The sequence below is a fragment of the Plasmodium coatneyi genome, chromosome 3 (genome assembly GCF_001680005.1).
Source record: "Plasmodium coatneyi strain Hackeri chromosome 3, complete sequence".
NCBI classification, from domain to species: domain Eukaryota; phylum Apicomplexa; class Aconoidasida; order Haemosporida; family Plasmodiidae; genus Plasmodium; species Plasmodium coatneyi.
The window spans coordinates 243,723-269,091 of record NC_033558.1 but is presented as its reverse complement, the minus strand read 5'-3'; the positions used below and the strand labels follow the sequence as shown (position 1 = coordinate 269,091).

Genomic DNA, 25,369 nt, shown 5'->3' with positions numbered 1-25,369 from the left:
GTTTCTTTTTGCTGCCTTTTTTTTCCTACATTTTTTTTTTTTTTTTACCGTTTGGGGGTTCATATATCGCCTGACCTGTTCATATTTTTTTTTTTTTTTTTTTTTTTTTTCTAATTCCACCTTAATATAGGGGAAGAGAGAAGTACATCGTCCTGCTTTGCATGAGTGACTGAGTTGTATGCAACCCTCTTGGGAGAGTTGTGCCACGCAGTTGTTCTTCCCGCTTCAATGCGAATGCCCTTCCCCTCTGCGTTCATGTCTTTTTTGTCGGCCCAAATGGTGCACATGTGATTTATGGCGCTTTGGCTGTTTTGTCCGTTCCTGCAACTTTTGCATTCTTCCGTCTTTTTCATTCCTCCAGTGATTAGTTCCGCTTTTTTTTCTGAGAACAGGCGCGAAGAGTATATGTGCCTTCCTTGTTTGCCCATGCGGTGAGGAACGCCCAATTCATTCTCAACATTAAACGCAGGGGTGTATGTAACTTCATTCCCGTTAGGGAAGAGGAGTATATCGGTTGAATCGAACCACCCAGGAGGGACAATCTTCATTGCTGTTCCGCAGCGCGTTCATAACTTAGGGGGGAAGGAGTCCCCAAATGAACACGTGAAGGCACAGTGGATCCTATGCTGGTGTGGTCCGTTTGAGCCCATTAACATGTCTGTAGGGGAGCGGCCCGCCCAGTAGCGAAAAGGACAAAGGGGCCGTGGGCTTAACCAAACGGAACGGACTGATCAGGACCTAGTAAAATCGACTAACGCTTCACCGACGTGCACGATGGAGGGCCACACGGAGTACGAGTTCAAGGACAACCTAATCATAAATATAATTCGGACGAACGATGTGAAGAGGCGCTTCTACAGCTACACGGTATGTTAGCGCAGCGTAAATAGGTGCACATAAGCATACACACGCATATATACGTGTCTGCGTCGTTCATCCAATGCAACTCATCATTTAACCCATTCACCGCTGCCTGTTCACCCCGCAGGAGTATGTGCTTGAGTTCAAAGCGCTGAACAGCCAAAAAGTGCTAAAGAAGAGATTTTCGGATTTTGTGACTTTTTACGATCAGCTGAAAAATGAATTGCTGGACAAGTTTAGCGAATATCTGGAGAAGGTACGTCGCCGATTGGGGGGCGTCTTCCATATCAGATACGTTACCATTAGAGTAGTACTTCTGTGCGTGATAAGCTAATTTATTCAATCTTTTTTTTTCATTTTTTTTTTTTTTTTTTCCCGTCAGATCTCCGTTTTGCCTGCGAAGAAGATGTTTGGCCGAATGAACTACAACTTTGTGGAGGAGTAAGGCTGCACGGAGGGATGCACCTCTTCACCTGTTCATCGATTCATGTTTTCATCGTTTCATTTATTTACCTTTTCACCGTTTCACCGATTGACCTATTCATTTTGTTATTGCTTCCCCCAGGAGGAGACACCAGCTGGAGCTGTTCCTGAAGCGCATTTCAAACCACAAAAACGTCTACCTGTGCGATCGGTTCTACGACTTCCTCTGTCTGGATAATACTACGAAATGCCTGTTCAAGTTGATGTGCACGGAGTTGACTGACCTGGTTAACCTGCAAAAGTTACTGAAGAAAATCAACTACATATTATTCTTATCGAGGAGCAATACGCTGAAGAGTGCCGAGTGCGACATTATAAACTTCCTCTTCCATCTGAAAAGGAATCTCCAGCTGAACAACGAAATAAAATTTTTTATTCTGAACATTTTTCTGCACCACTTGACTTATACGAAGACCCCCGAGAATCTGCTGAACGTCCCTCTGATGAAGTTTGCCTTCGAGATCATCTACGACAATTTGTGTGGTAAGTCGGCGAAACGACAACAAACCGACAGAGGGTACTCTCCCTCAGCAGTTTGCACGTGTGTTCACGTGTGTGCATGCGTATTGCTTCACCTGTGAATTCATTTACCCCCTTTGAAGGTGACAACATCAATGAGGTGCTGCTGAAGACGGCCTCCGAAACGATCCTACGAATAGTGGATAAGAAGAACGACGTCTTCCTAGAATACCTACAGGTATACAACTTCAAGGAAATATTTTCCATTTTTAATGCACTGAGCAGGAGGAAGAGAAAGAAGGAGAGTAAAACGTATAACAAAACGGGTAGCAAAACGGATAACAAAACGGATAGCATCACCTTCAACGTCTACATACTGATGTCGCTTCTACTTCTGTCATCCATCCATTTGAATGCTATACAAAATTACTTCTCTGTGAAAAATAAGTCCAACAAGGGGATAGTTATTCTGGGATTTATGTATGAGAGTCAGAATATTAACGTGCAGGTGATTTGTTGCATCATCCTTTCACTCCTTCTAATGAACGACAAAATCAACGACGAGGAGGTCGTGCAGAAGACCAAGATGTCGATCCTGCTAATACAGAAGGAGATACAAAATCTGAAGGACGTGGATTATCAGCTCATTGAAATAATTTGTAGTAAGAAGAATATTAGTTTGCTGAACAGCATTCTGGTGGCCCTGTTGAGGGGTAAGAGCATGGTCAGGGAGATTGGCTTGGGGGAGGGTGAAAAGGAAACGGGCATCCACGATGGTGTTGCTGGTGTTGGTAGTGATGACCATGTTGGTGCTGATAACCATGTTGGTGTTGTTGGTGGGGCCACCCCCCGTGGAAGCTTCAACACGGAGGAAAGTCCCTTCGAGAAAGACCCCTTCTACGAGGAAAAGGTAAAGCACGCCGATTTCACAAACAACGACATCATCCTACAGTTCATTCTTTTCATTATAAACATTGGCGTCAGTGAGTTTTTTCTCCTAAAGAGGAACTACAAGGACAGGATGAAGATGAAGGGATTGAAGTTAAGGCTGAAGAAGAGGCAACTGAAGGAGGAGAGACTACGCAGGAGGAGGGAGAAGAAGGAACGGGCCATGCTCATGCTTAAGGATGAAGGGAATACTGCAAAGAGACGACTACAGGGTGATACTACCACGAAGGATACGGACCCTTCCTACCAGAGGGAGGAACAGAGGAAAGACACACAGAGGGTTTACAACTACAACTACAACTGCAATTACGATATTGAAAGCGTAGATGAGGATTGTGTATATAAGAGGGAGTACGCCCCGTATGATTATCCGGAAGGGGGGGATTCAGCACCAATGAAAGGGAGAGCACAAAGCGGAAGAAGAGGTTCCCACACGGGGAGGGATGTGCACCACCAGGGAGGCACTGACGGGGTGAGTGACGAACAGGAATTCAGTGAAGAAGGCGATCTGGGCGTAGAGGGGGATGACGAAACGGATGACACGAATGACACGGATGGAACGGATTTCTCAGGTAGTGATGATTACACGGACGATACGATCGGTGGTGAGGGGGACGACGCAGGGCATCGGTCAGCACCGGAGCGTGGGCAGGTGAAACGGGGCCCCGCTCAGAAGGGCGAAACGGAAGACACGGCTTCCACGGCGAGTTCCTGCATCTCATCGTTGTATTCGTTTTCGAGCGATTGTACTAGTGGTGGTGAGGAGGGTAGCGTGGGTGAGAACCGCGTTGGTGCAGAGGACCGATCACCACCAGTCGATATTGGCATGAGTGCCGTGAGGGACGTGACGTATGAAGACGAATTCAGCGTGGATTCAGGAAGCATCAAGGATGAGATGGAGTACCTGGAGGGGGAACATAGTAGGAAGGATGTCCAGGGGAAGAGCAGATGTAGTAATAGCGTGGGTGTGAAAAGGGACAAACAGGGCCCTGTCACATATGGAAAGCAAGCACAGATGCAGGTACAAGGAGATAAGATGAAAGAAGAACCCGCCGCAACGAAGGAGTCCAACTACGTGGAAGCCATAAAGGAGGACATTAGAGCGCTGAAGGAGGCAAGGAAAAAGTATGTGAAAAGGATTAGAAGAATAAACGAGCAGATCCTACTAATCCTAGGAAACGAAAATATGGTGCAGAGCATATTCAAGTGTGCTAACTTGGAAAATGAGAAAATACGAATGTATGCTTGTCTGATTTTGTCGTATGTACCGAATATTAGTGAGGTGGTGGGTTGTTCGTCCGTTACCCCAGGTGGGGGGGGAGGAAGCATTGGAGGGTACCTAAAGGGGTGCAGTGAGGACGGACTCGGTGCGAGCACCAACAGTAGTTTCCGCATGGAAGGTGCAGCACCAACGATCCCCCTTTCGGAGATGCATGTAGGAGAATTCGCCCAGAGTGAAAAGGCAGCAACAGGAGCAGGAGGAGAGGGTATCTGCGTGGTGGTAAGTCCAAGCATTATGCTAGAAAAGAAGAACAACAAGAATTTTGTTTGTAGTGTAGAGGGGGATTACTACAACTACATTTTCCGTTTTGAGATTGTCAGCACTCTAGTGAGGTACCTGTTCAGGGAGACCTCCTTCTACAACGGCATTTTACAACACGTGAAAAAGTTCATTGAAGAGCACAGGCATTTGCTGAACCTGAATCACTTTAAGATAAAGCAGACGGAGGTGATTAATATGGTCTCCTTTTTGGATATGCGGAGGGGAGGTGACCACACCAGCAGTAGGAAGAAGAAGCATCGGCAGAGACGGAAGGGGCGAAGTGGAAAGGTCATGCGGGAGGACCAAGGGAAAAATCGGATGAGCAGTCCGCCCAAAGTAGGGGTAACAAACGAAGGGGATAACAGAACCCACACAGCAGCCACCGCAGTAGGTGCATCCACTGGTGGGGACACCCTCGTGCAGTACGAAACGGAAGGAACGGAGAAGAACAACTATCAGTGTGTTGTCTATGAACCGTCACAGATATACGATCACATGGATTATGTGTTCCGGTACGTCACCAATGTGAGGAAGCTTGGTTTACTAAACAATCTGATTGTCGAGCTGTATAGTAACCTGAGGAGGAAGCTACGGAAGGTAGACCTGCAGTTCCTGTTCGAGACGCTGAATAGGAAGATGCAAGAGAGGGAACACCTACGGAGGGACATTTTCCATCTGAAGGAAAAATACGAATTTGTGAATGTAACTTACAATGAGTATATTAACCTGCAGTATGAGGCGAATAAACAAATGGGGGTGATGAATAAGCTTTTGGAGGAGTTGGAAGAAATAGAAAAGAGGAGAAGAAAAGCAGCAAAGAATCATAAGGTGGTACATACCAATGTGTGTAACTACAGGAAGAAGCTAATCCATGTAGAAAAAATGATCGAGGAGAGCCCCTCTATAAAGAAGTGCCTCCACGAGGAAATGAGCAACATAAAAAGGAATGTAGCGCTCTACAAGAAGGATAAGAAGAAGATTTACCTTCTGATTCTTCTGAATAAATTCTGTCTGGACGACTTCAACACAGTTAGTGGTAAGTTGAAGTGTCTGAACACGTCCCTTTCAAATTTGGAACTCCTTTCTAATGAGTTCGAGAAGAACGGTAATCTCATCGTGAGTGAGTTGAGTTACCTCCTTTGCAATGACTTACTTTTGGTGCAGTTGCTAGGGGACCTAATTAACATAACAGTGCACAACGATAATTTGCCACATCTGATTGCCAGAGCGAACTGTATAAGCAGCTTCAACCGGACTTCCTTCAATGAAAAGAAGCTGCTCATTGTGAATAGAGACAGGGGTGGACCTACTAGCGATAAGAGGAACATCCTCCACTTTGCACAATCTAATGATCTGATTGGGGAGGAGGAGGACTACGGTTACTACGATGCACGTGACGGCAGACGCGTACCTCATGGGGGCACACGTACCCACAGAGGTCAAAACATGGGAAATATGAATTCCTTGAATGCGAATTCGCTACACAGCAGTGACAGTGAGATGGAGCATGTAACTGCAAAGCGATTCGACCAAAGGAAGGGGGAGAAGATTTCCAAACAGAATCGGGGTCGCCCTGTTGGTAGTGATGAGGAGGACACGCTTTACCGATATGAGGGAAGCGAATTGAACGGGTCGACTAGCAGGAGGAGAGGTGGTGCTCCCTACGAGGAGGAGGACCACATGGGGGTAATGCGTTATGAGGAGGTGTCCCCCGTAAATCGTGTTAATCGGGGCGCGTCGAACCGGATACGGGCTGATAACTCCAGATACAACGACCTAACCAGGGGTGAGAATACTTACGATGATGAGGACGACGATGGGGTGGATGGAATGACGAACGACTTCCATGGTATGCACTCGATGAACAACCCAGAGAGGAGAAACCTTGTAGAAGAAGATCAACCGAATGGGGACGAATTGGACGATTTTGCAGATACGGAATTCGTATCCAGTGATGAGGAAGATGCAGAGATGAAGGAGAAAATACACGAATACAACAGTTTTAAGAATAAGGAAGTGAAGGGAGTTCAACCGGAAGAAGTCGTCATCGACACTGACTCCCTCACCAGGGACGTGTTCGAACAGGTGCTACATATAATTAAGGCCAGGAAGAGAGAATTAGAGAATATCATGTCTAGTGAGAACAACCAGGTGTATAAGAACATCCATAAGTACAACACTTTGCTGAACAAGTGCAACACACAGATAGAGCTGCACAAGAAGCAATACGTTAAGGTGACGCAACAGATCGCCTCCATCAATATGAACTCCATGGTGAAGAAATCCGAGTCCATTTACAAGGCCATTCGGGAGTAAGTGCACACTGGCGGGGTGACCACATCACCTACCACCCTAACACTCCATTTTACCACTTCATTTTACCACCCCTAACACTCCATTTTACCTCCCGCAGATGGGACGACAAGGTGAACCTGCTGAACGAGGAAGTCAAGCTGGTGGAGAGCGAAAAGAAGGAGAAGCAGAAGGAGATCGCGCTGCACAAGAAGAAGCTGGACAAAAAGGAGAAGGAGAAAAACCAAAAGAAGGAAGAACTACGACTCTTAGTCACAGACATGTATAAGCACAACAACCAAATAAAGAAGCGATTCAAGCGGGAACAGAAGGTCGTCCTACTAGTGCTTTACAACTCCTGGTTCATGTTCCACTACATCTATCTCATCTACCTGAACACACTTAAACTGAAAAACTACCTAGCATACAAACACAGCATCAGTGAGGAGTGCCAAGCTTCTGCCAAGCAGACCATAACAAATATAAGTCACTTCTCCGAGCTGCTCGACGAGAACGACTACTGAGGGGGCAGGCATACAGGAAACAAGTTCCACGTTTTATCTGTTCCTAAGTTATTGCTCCTTTAGCAGTCGTCATGTCAACATTTTTTTTTTTTTTTTTTTTTTTTTTGTCCGTTCGGTAACATGTACAACGCGACTGTTACGTATCCATTGTGACGAATTGAATCGTACCAAGTTGTGTGTTTTTTTTTTTTAAAAAAATACAAACCTTATGCGAGAATGCATTTTAGCTGAATTGGTGAAAAAAGGTAGGATTTGCTGTAAACTGGTCGTTCAGGTTTTTAGTGGAACGTATGAAGCGAGGTTTGATCATCTCTTTGGAGGTAGCCTTTCCGGTGCTACTCCACCACACCGCAGAACCGAGCTGGGTTATTTTATTTTTTTTTTTTTTCCAAGGTGGTTATATCATGTTACATCATGTTATGTGATGTTCCTTTTGATTGCTCTCTGCTATGTTTTCCGTTCCGATTACTAACTGGTCACCCACCAGCAATTGCGCTGCCCTTTGTTGCGTGACCTACTCGTACAACGGGTGCTGCCCAGCGTATAATTGCTGACTTAGTTCTTACTTGCCCCTCCATGGATATCTACCTCGTCACGGGGAACAAAAACAAAAGACTGGAGTTCCAGCGGCACATGGATGGCGAGCTGGAGGTTCAGTTCGTCGACATTGACTGTGCGTAGGGGGAGGGAAAGCAAAGAAACTGTCCCGTTTATCTATACGGGGGAACCATTCTTCAAACGCACAGTCACATCACCACCCAACCGTGCAACTGTATAACTGTGCAAGCACACCTCCTTTCCCCCTTTTAGTGACCGAGATTCAGTCCAATGACATCGTTAAGATAAACGAGCACAAGGCCAAGAGGGCTCATGAAATTCTGATCAGTGATGCCTTGGGGGAGAGTCAGCCGAAACGGAAGCTAGTCATCACCGACGACACAGGACTTTATATGGATTGCCTGGGTTCTTTTCCGGGCCCCTACATGTATGTTCCGGAGTGGGTAGAGGAGTTACCATGCGTGCACCTTCATTAGTTAGAACGTTGAGTTGGTGGTGGTCACTTTACCCCTTCTCGGGGTAAGCATCCAGTGTGACGTAATGACTGCACCAGCACTGCTTTCCCCCCGCCCCGTTTCAGCAAGTGGATGCAGAAGAGTTTGGGTTCGCAGGGCATTGTGGACGTGGTGACGAAGCTCCAGGTTAGTCTATCGCCCGTGCGGGGTGACACGTGAGGGTGCTCATATATTGATTGCCAATTAGTAATGCATGTTAGTGTGTGTCCGTGTAGGATCTGCCCCTCTGTTCGTTGCTTTCCCTTGCCATTTCACCTTCCATCCGCAGAATAACAAGTGCCATGCCATTTGCGTGTATTCCGTGTCCGACGGGAAGCAGGTGCACTCCTTCCAGGGCGTCACTCAGGTAACGTCCTTCCTCCAATGGATGTTTCTTCTATTCATCGACGAACTGTCCTCAAAAAAACCCAACCACTTAATCACCGCAGTAGTTGCCCATCCGATGAGAAAAAATAAAAATGGTGTAACTGTTGGTTCCTCTCTTTTCCCCACTCCGACACTAACGTGATGACCTTTTTTTTTTTTTTTTATTTAAGGGAAGGATTGCCGGTCCAAGAGGGTCGACTGACTTCGGCTGGTAGGTTACACACACGTCGACATTTGGCACGTTTCGCACGTTCCGTTCCCTTACACCACCTGCTTTTCACCCCTTCGCATGACCCCCACAGGGACAATATCTTTTCCCCCGAGAACTGCAGCAGAACGTTCAGCGAAATGTCATTCGACGAGAAGAAGGAGTCCTCCCCGCGTTTCAAGGCCTTCGTGCAGCTGAAGGTGCGTCCAACAGGGGAAGGAAAAGCAAAGGAGGAGGAACGCGTCCAGAATGGAGGAGTGTGTCTCTCTATATAGCCCCCCTGAGTAACAAATCCACATGACTCCTACACGTCGCTTTCCCTTCTTTTGCGCTTTCCCCCCGTTAGGCCTTCCTGCTGGAAGAATTGACCAAGCAGAGCGCGTAACTTCCTTCACCCCCCGCCAGGCTGAGCGTCTACCTGAGTCGGAACTGTAGGCAGTCCACCTGCAGACCATCGAGAGGAAGCTGCACGCCACTGCATGGATCCCACCGCGAAGGCAGGGAACTATTCTTGTATACCTCTACTATAAAACGGAACGTCATGTTCCTGACGGAGGACCAGGACCCGGAGGAGCTGAAGAAGGAGGCCAATGAGAAATGGGCAAAGGTAAGTAGGTGCACGTCTGTTTTGCGTTTCCTTGTGCAGACGCATACCATTGTAGATACGTGGCTGTTCATACGTGTGCCGATTTATCCCCCACGCAAGGGCGAGGCGGAGGAGGCGAACGCCCTTTGGAGACAGGCCCTGAAGGAGTGCATTAAATATTCCATGAGGGGATTCCCGACGAAGAAGAACAGAGACATGCAACTCAGCTTGCGTCTGAACCTATCCCTTTACCACTTTAAGAAAGGAGAGTACCATGAGTGCATTAACCAGTGTGACATAATTTTGGAGGGCGTGCCCGACCTGGACGGAGTGCTCACGAAATACGAGGTGGACGTTACGGAGGCGAAACCCGCAACGCTTCCAACCGATACGGAGGAGGATGCACTTGCAAAGACGGAAGATCAGGACACGTGCTTCCTCAGGAGAGATACCCTGGTGAAGCTTTTTCTCCGAAGGGCGTATTCCTATCTGATGCTGCAGGTGAGTTTGCAAAGGGGCATGGGTACCCTCTGTTATGGAACAGATCTGCGTATATATACCCGTCATATGTTGTCCCTTCCCCATTTGCACCATGGTAGGAGTTCGACAAGTGCAGAGAGAACCTCCGGCTGGTAAAACGAATAGACAAGGGGAATGCCGAACTGGTGAACTTAGAAAGGAAGGAACAAGTGGAACGAGTCCATTATGAAAAGATGCAGAGACAGTTGTACAGGCGAATGTGCAATGCCAGTGGTGCGTTGCATGAGTCCAAGGAGAAGGGATAAAAGGGGGGAACGCGTCACCCAAAGAAATCGCTTCTTTAGTAGCCCTCTTCCTGAACTTGTGACGTAGGTCTGCAGCTTCTGTTGGAGCTCCTACTAGAGGATAACGCACCAATAGTTGTCTGCATTGTAATTTTCCGTTTGGCACAGATATACATACCCCCGCGCAGTTACCTCTTCACGACATGTGTGCTGAATTCATTCACCTGAACGGGTCAGGCGAGAAAAGAGCAAACCGTCCCCCCCCCCAACGAAAGGAAACGTGACTTACATGCGAGGAGGGGGGGCGTTTCTCCCACTATGTTGATTTGTTCCTCCTAGTGTATGTTTGCTTCTCCCACGGACTTCTCAGAGAAGTGCAAACATATCACTCCGATTACTATTCCCACGTTGGGTTGAAATGTCGGTGGGTCCGTCTGTGCGGGGCGGCCACTGCCATAGGGAAACCTTGACTCACCTCACATGTGTGTCCCATTCGAGATGGAAGAAAAACATCGCAAACGAAATGGTCGCAACAATGTGAAGCAAACTGTGCTTACCATTCAGGTGGGGCTTAACGTTACTCCCCCCTCGGGTTGATATAACTACGCGAGCTGCTCAAACCTGTTGTAAAAAAAAAGGATGATTGGAGGAACACAATAACACGCAATAGTGCATAAATGAATTGCCCCATGTTCACTTGGCACCTTTTAAGTGTGTCCTGCTGCTCATCCAGCGAGATCCCAAACTGGAATGTTCCTTTTTTTTTTTTTTTTTTTTTTTTCCTAAGTGATAGCTCCTTTTGGCTAGTAACATATCCAATTATGTATGAACATGGTCAGGTGATTTTTCAACAAAAAAAAAAAAAAAAAAAAAAAAAAAAGCGCTTTTGAATTTGCCTCCGGGTGATGTAGAAACAATCTCGGGGAGGGTGGAACACAAACAAGGTAAGGATAGAGAAGGAGAATTCTCTTCCTTTAAGGGTCTACCTCGAGCGACTGGGTGAAATGGTATCATCTGCGAAGGTCCTCCGAAGGAACAGCTCGTGCTCGAGTGGGAACCTTACCCACGTGTTACATCACGCGAATGAATAGGAAAACGCAGAAAAAGGGAAAAAAAAAAAAAAAAAAAAAAAAATATAGTATTCGCTATGTAACACATAATTGGAAGGAAAAAAAAAAAGGAATAATGACCACTGTGAGGGAAACACCCTCAACGAAGGAAGTGAGCAGAAATGAGGAGACACCCCTTTTTTTGCGAGAAGTGTTGCAAAGGGGGGGGAGTTTCCAATAGGAAGTTCCACCTGTTCATCGCAATCAGGGGAAGGTAATTTCTTGAATAAACCCCAAAGGTATGATCCTTTAAAGGAAGGAGAAAAATATTACGGGCGGCACATGTGCAGGCAGGATGGAACACCAAGGGGGGAGCTTCCGTCAAAATGACAAAGGCGAGATGGGGGCTGTGGTGGAAGTGGTAACTGCATGGGAAAGGACGAAGAAAGGGATTGACCCAGCATCCTCCCCCAGGGGAAAACCGCAACAGGTTGGAAGGGTATCTGAAGAGGATGACTCGAATGGCGAGTCCCCCCCCCATTCAGTGATTAATGAACTGGCTCATCCATACGGTGGGCGAGTGAAGAGATTTTTAACCCCCCCGGATAAGGTAACAGCAGACATGAACCACCAGGTGAATTATTCATCATGTGGTGCGATTAACAGAGGAGAAGATGACACACGTGAGGAAGAAGGAATGGATGGTTCGGTCCCTTCCTTGCACCGCAGCTATGGCAGTGAAGATGCTCCATGGAAGTCAACCCGAGAGAGTTCAGATGATGTGGGGGGGGTGCACCATGAAGGGGATGCAGCATCGAGCGACGAAGGGGAAATGTCCCTTCGTGGGGAGGTCTTCCCAAGTAATGATTCATTCCTGCGTGAGGAGGATCCGATAAGGGAGAGCCTCGACGAAAGAGAAAAAAGAAACGTCTACAGGAAGGCTGACGAAATAATAAACCAGGACTCCGGAGGGGGAGAGGACTGGTTGTTGAGCGAGGCGGAGGTGAATGAACAGCCAAGGGGGGAGACAAAGCAGCAGAGTGGGGTAAGGAAGCACAACCTATTGGATCGACACGCGTTCAACCTAAGTGCAGGAGAGCTGCACTCCTTTCTGAAGCGGGACAAGTACCACTTAACCAAAATGAAGACTCGCATGAGGAACGTGGTATACAGGTACCTCTACGAACGCGCAAGGGGGAAAAACCATCCAGGTGAAAAGGAAAGCATGAATGGTGAAGCATCCAGCATGCCACCAACAGATACGTTAGAGGCAGAGACAGATGTGGCCACGTCGGACATTGCAAACCTCCTACATACGGAGTGCACCATACGAAAGACAAGAATCGCTCAGTTAAGGAACGTAAGTAAGTTGGTCTGTGACCGGAGGAACGACAAGTGCATGCAGATTTTGAGGTACAAAAACGTGTACCTGTTTGGTGGGTCCGGTTGTAGCCCGCAGGGTGAGCCTACTACGCCACCCCGTCAGGGGGAAGTGACCCCGCAGAGGCTTACCCCTAGTGGACGTCACCCCACTTGCCGCTTCACCTGCAACAACCACTTCGTGTGTCTGCAAAGAAAGGATGACGAGGTGCACGTGTTCAGTCACAGGGTGCTAAGTCTAAATGAGTTTATTTTTTTTAAAGACAAGGAGAGTAAGACGACCAACCAGGAGGAAATAAGCAAATACCTGGACGATTTAACATGCAGTGGGTTCGAAAGAAGCTGCAAAAGGATTAAGTTGGATTGGGGAGCCTACCCCTTCTACATCATTAAGGATTCCTCGTGGAAAGAAATTAAAAGCATCCACCTGAACGAATCGAATCATTTGTGTATATACACAGATGCAGGGACATTTGTATACGAACTGCTCTTTATGAATGGAACGATTAGGGTAAAGTTTAGTGGGAGTTACTTCCATCGGAGTGGGTCCTCACTGAATCAGGTGGATGTGTTAGAGGCGTACTTGCATAGCGAGAAGAGGATGATCCATGTGGGTTCTTGTAACCTTTTTTTACTCCAACGGAATAGCAAGCTTTTTAAGGGTGACCTGTTCACCATCGTGAAGGAGATCAAATTTAGGAAGCGAATTTTAAGTGTGTCATTTTCTGGCGATTGGATCATCCTTTCGTTTAGTAACAGAGTTTCTGTTCATCATAAGGCCAGTGGGAAGGTCCACTTCGTTGTGCAGGTTAACTCACAGGGGGACGTCCTCGGGGGGGAGGTCACCAAAGAAGCCACGCAAAACGGCGTCCCAAAAGACGTCCAAAAAGGCGACCAAAAAGGCGACCAAGTGGATAGCTCACATGTTGGTGACGCAACCACGGTGGGTATTTCCGAACCGACGCATTGCATCCCATTCTTGTGCCCCCTCGAAGGGGACAACCTGTTCTGTCTAGCCTACGGGAGGAAGATAACCATAGTGGAGTATTCCACGGAGATTGTTGTTCTGAAGCAATTTGCGATGAAGCATTCGGTGAAGCTTTTGCGAAGCGTCCGAAACAACGTTTTGGTGATTTATGGGGAGAAGGAGTTATACGTATACCAGCTGGTATGCGTGAAGAAGGAGTTTTCTCTGGTTTTTTTTTTTAACAAAACGGTGAAGGACGCCAAGTGTTGGAAGGTACACGATGAAGGTAGGACGTTTGAATTTTACGGAGACGCCATAAAGGTGAAGGTCAAGCTGATTAAGATTAACAGGGACGATGAAGTGGCCAGGCGAATTTTTTACGCACTCAATGGGGGGCCAACAAAGGGGGATACTACACATGGTGGTATTCCTCCTGGTGATTCTCCCATTGGGACCGTCGGGGAGGTCGCCCACTTCTACGTTAACCTCCTCTACATCTACATTCTGGACGGGGGTAAAATTGACCTCGTGGTGGTGAATTCGCTGGTCTATTTGATATACCTGCTTTTCAGCCACCACAGGTATGGCCTGCTCCTGGCGCTGTTGTTGCACCTATACAAGGTAGGTTAAGTCACTTCCCAAGGGGGGCAACTACTAGAGGAGGACACTCCCCATCGTGGTGCATTATTTCTTAGCATTGTTGCTTAGCATTTGCTCGTTATCATTACGTCACATTTGTACCCCCGCAGGGAAACTGCTGCGTGCTGACGGACTTCCCCGTGGATGAGGAGGACAGGAGGGACAAGCTGAAGCCGCTCTTCCACTTCCTCTTTGAGACAAGAATGAACGATATAGTAAAAAATGGAAACAGGTTTGGGATCGACCCACGGAACAGCATCTACCATGTTTCAGACCACACATCTAACAGTGTGTCCCAAAACTTTCATTCAATGGGATCATCTTCCGAATCTACTGCCTCACCATCGGTCGATCAACCTATTTGCGAATCGATCAGTGTTTCTTTAAACGATAACGTGTCAACCGATGAGGAAGAAAAAGCCACGGAAGGGTCAATTCCCTCCCCTGGAGCAGTAACCCCCCATGGAGGAGGAGGGATCCGCATCGGTGGAAGAGCCATTTCAGATAAGTGCATCGAAGAACTGCAGAAGTTGTGTCTTTTGGGGATAGAGATTAGTATTCGATACAATATGAACCTGTACGAGTGCATGTTTCAGTTACTTCGTGGGTTCGGTGCAGAGACTGTCTACTTCCATCTCATAGAGGAATACATCCTGAGGAAGAGGATTGGAATAACTCACCCTTCGCTGGTGGATACACTGACAGAACATTTTAAGCGGCTCTACAGGATGTTTTCCGAGTATGACGATTCGTGTTATGACGTGTTTTTGTTCTTTTGCAGTTTCGTCCGGGGGGCGTTAGGGGGAGACCATCTGAATGAGCAGCGTCTGAATGAGAAGCATCTGAATGAGCAGCATCTGATTGAGCAACGTCTGATTGAGGTTGTATTCTCACCTTTCCAAAAGGACGACGATTGTAGCGATGAACCAGGTGGAATGCTCTGCGGTGACGGATGTGCAGACTTGGATGCACACCTGTACCTGCACCACCTGGGGGGGAAGAACATCTGGAGGAAGATCAAACGGGTCTATTCCTTTATCTGCATAGTGGAGTTGTTTTTCCGTCTCTTTGAGGGAATAATCCTAGAAGGGGACATAGAAGGGGTCATCTCACACTTTCCAATTCATCTGAGTGCCTTCCTTTACAACAAACACATTGAAGACAGAACCACCACAGCGGAATTTTTCATTTCCTACCTGATCAGAAAAAAAAACAACCTCTTCTATAGCTTCTGTAGATGCAACAGTCTGAGGAGTGACGAGCTTCCCATTTATCTGCCGATGTATTTGTATAGGAATTTTTTCCATTCCTACTTTCTTTTCGATTTTGTCTTCTCCGTTTTTTTTAAGGTTCCCTTCAGCGTCGGCTTGGACCGGTTCGCAGTTCCGTTGGAGGGGGGCATCTCTCTGAGGGGGTGCCAGGGAAAGGTGGACGAAGAGGTGGGCGCGAATTTCCAATTCGAGGATTGTTTGAATTACAAAAATGTGTTTTTCCTATTTTCTCCTTTCCGCGTGGAGAGAGAGAACCACTGCACGTTGAACCGGACCATTCTGTCTCTCTGGCGGTACCTGCTGGATGGAACGGACGGCCAGATGGGAAGGGGTCTCTCCAGCGGTGTTTGCAGTGTTGTCAGTGTTGCTAATATTCGCAACGTTGATCGTGGTGATGATGGGGGCGGCTTCCTGGCGTTCCTCTCACCCAACTGGGGAAGAAGTTCAGATGACGCCACCTGTTCAGAAAGAAACGACAAACAAAAGATACACCTGAACGACTACTTTAACCTGGACAAAAACGGCATCTTCCTCCTGCTGCAGTTGTCATTGAAGGATACCTTCTACTTATTGAATAGGAGCCTCTTCCAGTATGACTTTACGGATCACTACGATGTGGTTAACCTGTTGGTGCGTAATTTGTGTCTTTTTTACCTGCACATGGTCATAACGTTTATCGTCTACCTGACATACTTAAGGAATATTCTCAGACATAGCTTATCGGAGGAGACGTGCGTCCAGATATACAGGGAAATCCTTCTCACCGTTAATAGTTGCAAAAAGTACGACGAAGTATGTGACCTGTGTGTGAGGCTGACCCATGTGATTGAATCGGAGAGACACACCCACCTGCAGAAGAATCTCCCAACCATAGTTAGGTGGATCGCGTTGCAACTTTTTTACCTGAACAGACATAGGAAGGAAACGGCAAACTCAGTAACGTATTTTCTGATCCTCTTTTTCATCCTGCAGGGTGACAGTGGTGACAGCTACTTTTTTGATTACCTCCTGGGTGTCTACTTTGTGAACTTCCTCCTGCGATTATCCTGTGGGGGGGGTGAAAAGAATCGGATGAACCAAACACGAGGAAGACGCCGCTTTGGGAAACTCACGAAAAGGTGTTTTCACTTTGCGAAGCAGAATTACCTGCACAAGGTCAGGCCATACCTGAAAGAACGAAGCTTCCTTCGAACCTTCCGCTTGAAGGAGACCAACTTACGTATAAATAGGAGGGACGTCAGGAAGAACGTGGAAGAGACGTCCTCTCCGGAGAGTAACTTGGTGAATTACCTCCTGGGGGCGGTCTACAACGTGGATGTTACTGACCTGCTTCGTCATCATGGTGATGTTGCAGGTGGTTCTGGTGGTGATGATCCTGGGGGATGCGCGTTTAAGAGGGTGCCCACTCGGGCGGGGAAGACAAAAAAAGAGCAGAAGCAGGAAGACATTTTCTGTGTGCAGTTTTGCAGGAGGCACTACGGGTATATTCTGCTACTATACGTGAAGAGGTTGCTGGTTTTGCACGAGGGGGGGTTATCCTCACGGGGGAAGAATCGTGAGAAGGTAAATCCAGAACAGTCCAGTAAAGACACAACGCAGCAGCGACGCCGCAGGAGGAAGGTAGAGAAGTTGCTGAAGTACATCCTCTTCTTCAGCCACGTGCGAAAATGCGAACCGGTCTATCTGGTCATACTGAACCACTTCGGTCGGTACGACGTTCTGTTGGACCATTACCGAGCCAGGCAGCAATGGAAGAGCATGTATGCCTACATTTTTGGGAACATTTTTTTTTTCTCTAAAGAGAGGAAAGTGAAGAGAAGGCTCCGTGGGTACCTATTCTATGGGGATGTCCTTCAGCACGTCGATGTGATGAGCGATATTTTCGTGAATTACCTTTTGGGGAACTACGTCCTTTTTCACAACCGCACGGTGAGGCTTCTCCGGGGGGGAGCAACCCCGAAGGGGTCAGACAAAACGGTCATGCACACCAACGTCAGGAAGGGAGACGAGACGAACCAATCCCCATGGGGGAAGGAACACCTAATGAGTCTGTGCAAGCTGTTCACCAGAACGCTGATTCGGTGTCAAAACTTCTCTGACCTGATGAAGCAACGAGTTTATTACCTCCTCCTACATGAAGCTCGTATGCCCAGCAGGATACAAAGGTACCTCCACAGGAAGATCTTTTATGCCTACCTAACTCTCCTCTGCAAGTATAAAAAGGGCCACGTGTACCGATGCGTCAGGTATGTTAATGTAGAAAAATACAAGGAGCTGTTTGAGCTCCACGGGAACGTGAATGTCCTCCTCCATTTGTATGAAAAGCAGGGGAAGTTCCTAAACATCGTCGATCTGTGTCTTAAGCTGATCAGGGAGAATATTCTAAAGTTGAAAAATGCATTCTGTCGAGAGGAAGATTGGTTTGTGCCGAAGGATGTGACGTATGGGGACATGTACTCGGTTCGCTTTTGCAGCCGCATCGATATATACAATCTAAGTGCCATGCCGTTGAAGAGGAGCGTCCGCCGACTGCTCCCACGGGGGGACAGCAAAGGTGATCGTGCTCATCATGCAGGTCATGATGATGAGGAGCAGGATGTGCTAGTCGGAAGTGTCACTCAGAGGGACTCATTTTTGGGAAAGCTCCTCAGCCAAGTGAACAGCGCCGAGGAGAGGATCGCCTGGGAGAGCTACTTCGTGAAGACGCCTCTCTGGGGGGGCAAGCCGAAACGAAATCGCCCCAAGGGAGATACAAACGGGATGACCACCATTGGAGATGCAAAGAAGGCGCACCTGTTGAAAGCGTGCCGCATATTTCTCACGCGAGAATACAATGTAGTCTTCCTCTACATCTACATGCTGACCTCTATCCTGCGAAGGAACAAACTACAGAACGATCGGATTAATGAGTATGTTTTTTTTTTCATCGTAAATGAGTGCGTGAGGGGCTTCATCAGCGTGTGTGAGCACCTGGTGGGTGGTGCACAGGGGCAGCACGATGAACGAGACCTCCTTAGAGAAAAGGGGCATAGCACAACTTCGCCACAGTGCCAACCGTCAGAGAAGAAAGACAAGGAGGTACACATACACCCAGATGGGGTTGCATTTTTTAGCTACCTGTTTGACCAAGTAGTCTTCTTCGTTATAAACATAAGTTCGCACCGACATGTTCAGAGGATCTGCAAGCAGCTACTGGTGAAGTACCGAATGTTTCAGGTAAAGCTGGTGAGACCTCCTCTTATTGGTCTTCTAAAAAGCATGACGGAGACCTACTCACTCCTTAGTAACAGTTGTCACGTGTTGGAGAGACGGATAAAGAGGCAAATAGAGACATACACGTTTGAGCGGAAGAAGGGGCTCGTGGTGGACTTCCACGTGGACCACACGCACCCCTTCAACATAAAGTTGTGTGCCCGCAACAAGCGGGGGGGCGAACCCGCACGCCAGTATCGGAACGACCAAATCAATCAGTCCAGTCAGCCCATTCAACCCAATCAGCTGATTCAGCAGGAACAGGAGGAACTGCTTCCCGAGAACTGCAAAGATTGCACCCCCCTTGGTGACGCCCTTTGGCTGAGCAAATGCGAACACAGTCATCACTTTTCCTGCTCGCAGAGGTGCCACCTGTGCGGCGCGAGTGCGGAGCAGTCGAGGAAGTCAGTTCCCTAGACCGGTCACGTATGTCTGCGTGACGGTAGGACAATACGCAATAGCCACACACACACACACACGGTTAACTATGCTTCCCGTTTCATTTTTTTTTTTTTTTTCCTTTTTCATTTAATTCTTTTTTTTTGTGAACCGCGTAACTTACGCTGTCGTGCGTGGCAACACGTCCCCCCTCAAGACGCACTTACGTGTGGACGCCCCTCACCCGTTGCCGCAATGGATGAAAATGCATCCCTTGTCGTCTCCCCTTTTTTTGACCACCTTCCTGTGAAGGGCAAGTTCTTCAGCTAAAATGGGACCCTCTGTCAGATTTTCCAACAGGTTGGTTGTACCAATGGTGTGTTCAAGTAAGGGGTGGGGAGATCCTCTCCCGTGTCCCCTCCGAACCGATTGTGCATTGCCTATTGGCACGTGACATATGCTCTTGCTAGAAAAAAAAAAAAATCATACCAATCGCAATGACAGTCATGCTTCCATTGTAATGGCGCAATGTGGAGAGTGGATCACTTAAAAAAAAAAAGTGTCCCTCAAAAGGTGCGCCGCGTTAGTGCTAAGTTTTTTTTTTTTTTTTTTTTTTTTACACCTCTAATTATTCCAGCTTAGTCGTTCGCGTCGACACCCTTTTGACGTTTCCTTAAGAGGGGAGTTTAACGCGTGGGCCCGAAAGAGGGGTGTATCGGTTTGCGTGTGGTATGCCGGCCAACCGATCCGTGTGGGGTTAGTAAAATGGCTTGCTCGACTTGGCTTGCATGGGGGCTTACATTTTTACACTTCGAGAAAAGTCCCTTCTCGGTTGGGTTGCCCGGTTTGCGCCACATGGATGGTTGTTTGTGCGTCGCTTGTCGCTGTGCATTTGCAGCTGTGTAAGGGTTATATTTGATGGGCTTAAACATGGGCGTGAAATTTTCTCGCCCCAAGGAGTGGATCAAGGGCTGCCGAACTAAACATACCCAGGTGACACAAAGCATTTCCCTTCCCCCCATGTAATAAAATAAAACACATACGCTTGGTGATTGTATCCTCGCTCGTTACGTGCACCCCCCCATGTGGCATTTTTTTTTTTTCGCCATTTTCGTATTTTTCTCCAACCATTTTAAACCACACAAAAATCCAATGCTTAAAACGGAAGAGCTTTCAAAAAAAAAAAAAAAAAAAGCAGTTATTTTAAGAAGCCCCTTCCTTTAAACAGAAAACCCTTGGAATAAATAAAAGAAACAGAAAAAAAAATCAGGTGAGTAAATCCCTGCAGAGCGATACATCCACGAAGGGCATGCCCATGTTCATAACATTCGCGGGAGGTAGTTCTGCACGTTTTGTGTAAGAGGGAATGAGAAAAGTTTGCTTGTTGGGCCATCCCAACCGTGCACGCTTGTGATTGTGTACCCCCCGCATCACAACTATACGTACTCGTCTGCGTTTTCCCACCTTCCTGCGGGGGAACCATCCTTGAGTTAAACTACTCCACTGCTTCGGTGTTGTGTGTTAAAAAAGGCATTCCCCAGTTGGTCATTTTTCTGATGAATAGTAGCGACTAAATTGGCTTGACTCTCCTCCTTTTTCTCACCTCAGCAGATACATTGTCCCACCCTGAAGCGACTCTGCACACGGATTGACACACGGATTGATACACGGATTGATACACGGAGAGGTGTGCCGCCATCTACCCATTAGCGTGAATTGGATTAGCAGCTTTACCGGCACGTTCTTCCCATAAGCCATCGCCCCTGAAGCAAGTGCTACCCCTCCTTCCTCACGTAATAAACCGCTGTCCGAACGATGATGCTGGTGAAGTGCTCCATCCTGGTTGGCGTCCTCATGCTGGTGAGCAGCGTGACGGGAAAGTCCAACATATCCAAGTGCCTCTTTTACGACAAGAGGAATTCCGAACTGAAGCAGACGTTTTATGTGCCCACAAGCGATGTGGACATGTATAAGGCTACCATTCAGAAGTTGCTCACGAGGGAAATAAATCTGCTGGACGAGTCTATCAGCAGCATCGACCAAAGCAGTAGCAATGCCCAACGAGGAAACAGCACCATCTCCAATTTTGACGAAATAAAAAAAAAAGAAGAAAAAAAAAAAAATAAAGAAATTGAAGAAAAATTGAAGTACATAGAAAAGTACAGAAATTACGCCAGGAGCATTTTAAAAAATGTGGAATTTAAATGTGAAGACATTGAAGACTATGAGTCAAAGGTTAAATGCAATTTGTGTGTGTACACGGAAATTGTAAATAACAAACATATAAGGCAGGGACAGATTATTCAGATTTTTATGAATGAATGCATGTATGGTTTTTATTACTACGATAATATTAACAAATATGCGCAGAACAGTAAAGCGGTTACTGGCTTCCCAGAGGATGATCGCAACTCACAGGCAAAGTTGGACGACATTTACTTCAGCATTACGAAGGACGTCGCTGAAGGGAACACCAGCCAAATCAATTTTTTCAAGCAGCCCGCGAGTAAGTATCACCCCGTTTGCTACGTCACGGAGTAGCACCCAAGGGGGTAATGCGCAAAAAAGTATGAACGGGTCAGGTGAATGCACTCATAACTGTGCAAAAAATATGAACAAGTCAGGCGGATGTAGTGGATAACTGTTAAAAATGTATGAACAGGTCAGGCGAATATCGCGGATAACTGCTAACGAAAAAAATGTCGAGCGACCGAACAGGGTGGACACACCAATCAGCCTCCCCCAAGACGAACACCACTTGCGAGCCACGCATGTGTGTTTCGCGCGGCAGATTCACGCCATGTCAAACGGGGTAAAGTAGTTGTTCCTTTATTAACCAAGTTGGTGAAGCCAACTGGAAAAAAAAAAAAAAAAAAAAAAAAAAAAGTCACACAGAACTGCAAATATTACATACACGTTACGTATATGCCACAATGCATTTACAACTTAGTATTCACCAGAACACTAGGGGGCGGCACCCTCTTGGAGAACGCGCAGTGCATGCGCTGTGTACTCGAGCCTGCATGTGTGCAGTTCGTATGTGTCACTTTTTCCTCACCCCCCAAAAAAAAGAAAAAAAAGAAACCATGTAATTTTTTTTTTTTTTAAAAGACCCCTATTAATATTAATACACAACTGACGAAAAGTTTTTTTTTTCTCCCCTCGAGTGAGCAGCGTTTCCCCATGCGGGGATGTGTTGTTTCACGCAGGAGGTTTAATGAGAACAGACAAAACGGGAACAGACGCTTGGCACATCACATCTTCAAGGTGCGAACGAAGTGCCTCATATCAGCGTAGACAAACTTGTGACTGTTTTGTAAGAGGAGCTGGCTGGTGGTTCCCTCCTCGTTTTTGTTCACTTTAGCGTGCCAGGCGGGGATACCATTACTATTGCTGGCGTCGTGCGGGCAGACGTCGTGTGCTCTCTCAGTAATGTGGATGGGGATGCGAAAGGTGAGGCTATAAATGTTATCGTCGAGGGATTCGTTCAGGGAGAGAGAGTCGGAGTGTGTTCTGCCTAGTGCACTGGTTGGGTTTGCTTCGTTGGTTTTTCCCGGTTGGATCGATCCCTTCCCTTCATTGGATTCATTTACTTCATTAACTTCATTAACCTTGCCACCCTTGCTGGTTTGGTCACTGTTTGTTCTGTCCCCCTTGTGACGGCAGAAGAAGTCAAAGTCCAGCAGGTAGTCAACCCTGACTGTGTCATTTGAAAAAGAAGGAACGACGTCTTCCCCAAGAACAAAGCTCACATTCTTTACAGAACAGTGAAGGGTAGAGACATTCCTCTCACAAATTAATTTACAGCTGCAGATGGAATGGTGAGGGGTCCCCTCCGAGTCCAGGGACGTGTTCCCCTCATCTGAAATTACGTTCTCATCATGTAGCTTGTTCCTCTGCAGTGTTAGGAGGTTCGGGTTTACCTTTACCCGTTCGACCCGTTTCAGACGTATATCTACATGCACTGTAGGGATCGTTGCTCCACCGAAATAGAGTCTCACGTTAATGATCCCACCGTGTGGGAAGGTGTCTGTTACTTGGTTGTCTATTCCATCCATTAGGGTGATCAGACATATGTTTTTTCCACCCGCGTTTATTCGATATATATTTTGTGACGTGTCTTTATTTGGTGTCTGTCCGTTTGGGTTCTCCACCACCGGGGGGACGACTACCCTACCGGTTGGTTCACTACCCACGTGGGGGGACAACCTCTGTGGCTTTATCTTCCGAGTGTTGATTCGTCTGAACATGTCTCCCTCCTGCATGCACTGAACGATGGTGTCCACTGTAGTGTAGGCTTTATCTAAGAGGAACCCCTTTCCATGTTCAGGTAAAATTGCATTATGCTTCTCCCCCTGATGAGGGGTTTCCTCTACCGTTTGGTTTGTCACCACCTCAGATGGAGTGCATCTATGTAGACTTGCCCCCTCACGCATGTCGACTGCTTCGTCTAAGTCACTACTCGATTCGGAACTGATCTCTCCCAAGTAAAGATTGGCAAAGTCTTCCTCATCGGTTGTTTCGCCAGGCAAACTGGACGGTTGGTGAAGAACCAAGTTATCGTACCAACGTATTGGGACGTACTTTATCTCGTTGAAGACGAAGTCGGGGTAGTTGCTGAGGTAGGCGTCGTGCATACGGTTGTCATGGTTCTGTAGAGAGTAATGATCGGAGGAAGGGTCTTCCACAGGGTTCGTGTTCCCCCCTGAAGTGCCACCTATGGAATACCCGCCACGCCAGCGCAGGAACGAGAAGAAGGCACGGAGGCTACCAATCCGGTCAGCATCCCCACTCAGGGAAAGCTCCCCCGTGTAGTAATCCCAATGGTGAGCCACATACAGAAACACGTGCATATAGTGGAAGTAGTTATAGTTGGGCAGGACGTGGTTTAGGAGGAAGAGAGACGAGTCCTCTTTTCTTTGTGAAGAGAGGAGGTATATACAGAGGAGTCTATCAAGGGGTGTCTTCTCAACATGGTTGTATAGGTGCAGCGGAATGGAGGGTGAGTTAAATGGGCTGCTTTCCAGTATGCCCCCAGGTCGGGGGTTCTTACTCGATCCCGCTGGGGAAGTATCCCCCTCGTTCACTTCGACTCGAAAGTCATGGTAGAGGTAGTCGGGTGGGTCTTCCCCATTGTCCCCATTTGTGACGCCCCCCCCTTGAGAACTGCTCGGTTTAATGGGAAGCAGCACCAAGTCTAGCACCGGAGAATGGACACATCTACCACAGAGTATGCGCAAAGGTAGATGCTGCTCATATCGGTTTGTTACAAATTGGGTTCTATTTCTGTAGAGTCTTTTAACTGCCTGCACGTACATGCAATACTTAAATTTGATAAGCTTCCCATTGTAGGTCGGGGGGAGGAATGGTGGAAGGATACAACTGAGGTGGTAGTGCGTCGTTTCACTTGGGGTTGCAAAGTTTACGTCGGTGCAGAGGACTATTGGGTTGGAGTAGAAGAGTAAGAATTTCTGTTCCTCCTTTTCATTAGGTCCATAGAAAGGTAGGTTAATATTTTCCTGCTTCTGTGAGAGAGGGCCATTGGTGCAGGCAGTTAGGACCTCCTGGTTTAGCATGAACACTCCGTAGAGGTACACCACGACGTAGTCTAGCTTTACATTCCCTGCATACTTCTTAGGACCCACCAACTCGAAGGAAGCTCTAAAGACGTCTCCACTGTGCGTCTGTGCATCGTCCAGGCACACGCTCAATGTCACGTGATCATCCTGCACGTGCTCGAGGCTGGTGCTGGGGGGGGCGGGTTGTTCGCGGCGAAGAAAAAGTGCATCGCGCGGGAAGATCATCCTTTGACTGAAGCGGGCATGACTGACTGAAGGAACTATACCGCCCCACACGTGTGCTTCTCCAGGAGGGCAGAACAAAATTTTAACTCAAAGAGGGTGAAGACTTTGCAACAATGTGGTGAAAAAAAAAAAAAAATATAATAAAAAAAAAAACTACTTCACCATTGTGACAAGCGAATTTACTGCATATACATGCAAAAAAAGAAAAAAAAAAAAAAAAAACTTCCCTCCCTTGACAACTGGTCGGGGCCCCTTTCCTGTTCTCCACCTCTCCGAATTGCCCCAATTGGTTTTTGTATGCGCTATTCCGCAGGGGGGAAAGTATCTTATTGGGGAGCCCCTTCCGCGCTTTACACGTTTTGTCGGACCGCAGATGCAGTCGTGATGGTAGCGAGTTTTTACCGAGTGCTTTTGCTTAACCTGCTTGGACTTTTTTTTTTTTTTTTTTTTTTTTCTTTCACTTAGGAGTTAGTTTCCCCATTTGGGAATTTTTCAAAGTTAAAAAGTTGCCTTCCCCAGGTG

At 47.3% G+C, this 25,369-nt stretch overlaps 5 protein-coding genes across 5 annotated transcripts; 4 read left to right on the top strand and 1 right to left on the bottom strand.

Moving 5' to 3' along the window:
• Window positions 1–774: 774 nt before the first annotated feature.
• On the top strand, window positions 775–7,110 carry PCOAH_00004540 (Uncharacterized protein; the record flags this gene model as incomplete). Its single annotated transcript, XM_020057269.1, has 6 exons — window positions 775–867; window positions 989–1,117; window positions 1,244–1,302; window positions 1,427–1,827; window positions 1,947–6,606; window positions 6,708–7,110. The coding sequence occupies 6 exons, from the start codon at window positions 775–777 to the stop codon at window positions 7,108–7,110; spliced, it is 5,745 nt and encodes a 1,914-aa protein (XP_019912901.1).
• Window positions 7,111–7,686: 576 nt separating this feature from the next.
• Window positions 7,687–10,128, top strand: PCOAH_00004530 (Uncharacterized protein; the record flags this gene model as incomplete). The annotated part of the gene is made up of 10 exons (XM_020057268.1): window positions 7,687–7,783; window positions 7,921–8,095; window positions 8,249–8,309; window positions 8,452–8,529; window positions 8,720–8,760; window positions 8,852–8,957; window positions 9,104–9,138; window positions 9,163–9,364; window positions 9,464–9,844; window positions 9,943–10,128. The coding sequence occupies 10 exons, from the start codon at window positions 7,687–7,689 to the stop codon at window positions 10,126–10,128; spliced, it is 1,362 nt and encodes a 453-aa protein (XP_019912924.1).
• Window positions 10,129–11,511: 1,383 nt separating this feature from the next.
• PCOAH_00004520 (Uncharacterized protein) lies at window positions 11,512–19,082 on the top strand (the record flags this gene model as incomplete). Its single annotated transcript, XM_020057267.1, has 2 exons — window positions 11,512–14,124; window positions 14,253–19,082. The coding sequence occupies 2 exons, from the start codon at window positions 11,512–11,514 to the stop codon at window positions 19,080–19,082; spliced, it is 7,443 nt and encodes a 2,480-aa protein (XP_019912952.1).
• A 1,776-nt stretch (window positions 19,083–20,858) lies between these two features.
• Window positions 20,859–21,584, top strand: PCOAH_00004510 (Uncharacterized protein; the record flags this gene model as incomplete). The annotated part of the gene is made up of 1 exon (XM_020057266.1): window positions 20,859–21,584. One exon carries the CDS (start codon window positions 20,859–20,861, stop codon window positions 21,582–21,584), a length of 726 nt encoding a protein of 241 aa, XP_019912973.1.
• Window positions 21,585–22,297: 713 nt separating this feature from the next.
• PCOAH_00004500 (Uncharacterized protein) lies at window positions 22,298–24,847 on the bottom strand (the record flags this gene model as incomplete). The annotated part of the gene is made up of 1 exon (XM_020057265.1): window positions 22,298–24,847. One exon carries the CDS (start codon window positions 24,845–24,847, stop codon window positions 22,298–22,300), a length of 2,550 nt encoding a protein of 849 aa, XP_019912781.1.
• Window positions 24,848–25,369: the final 522 nt, after the last annotated feature.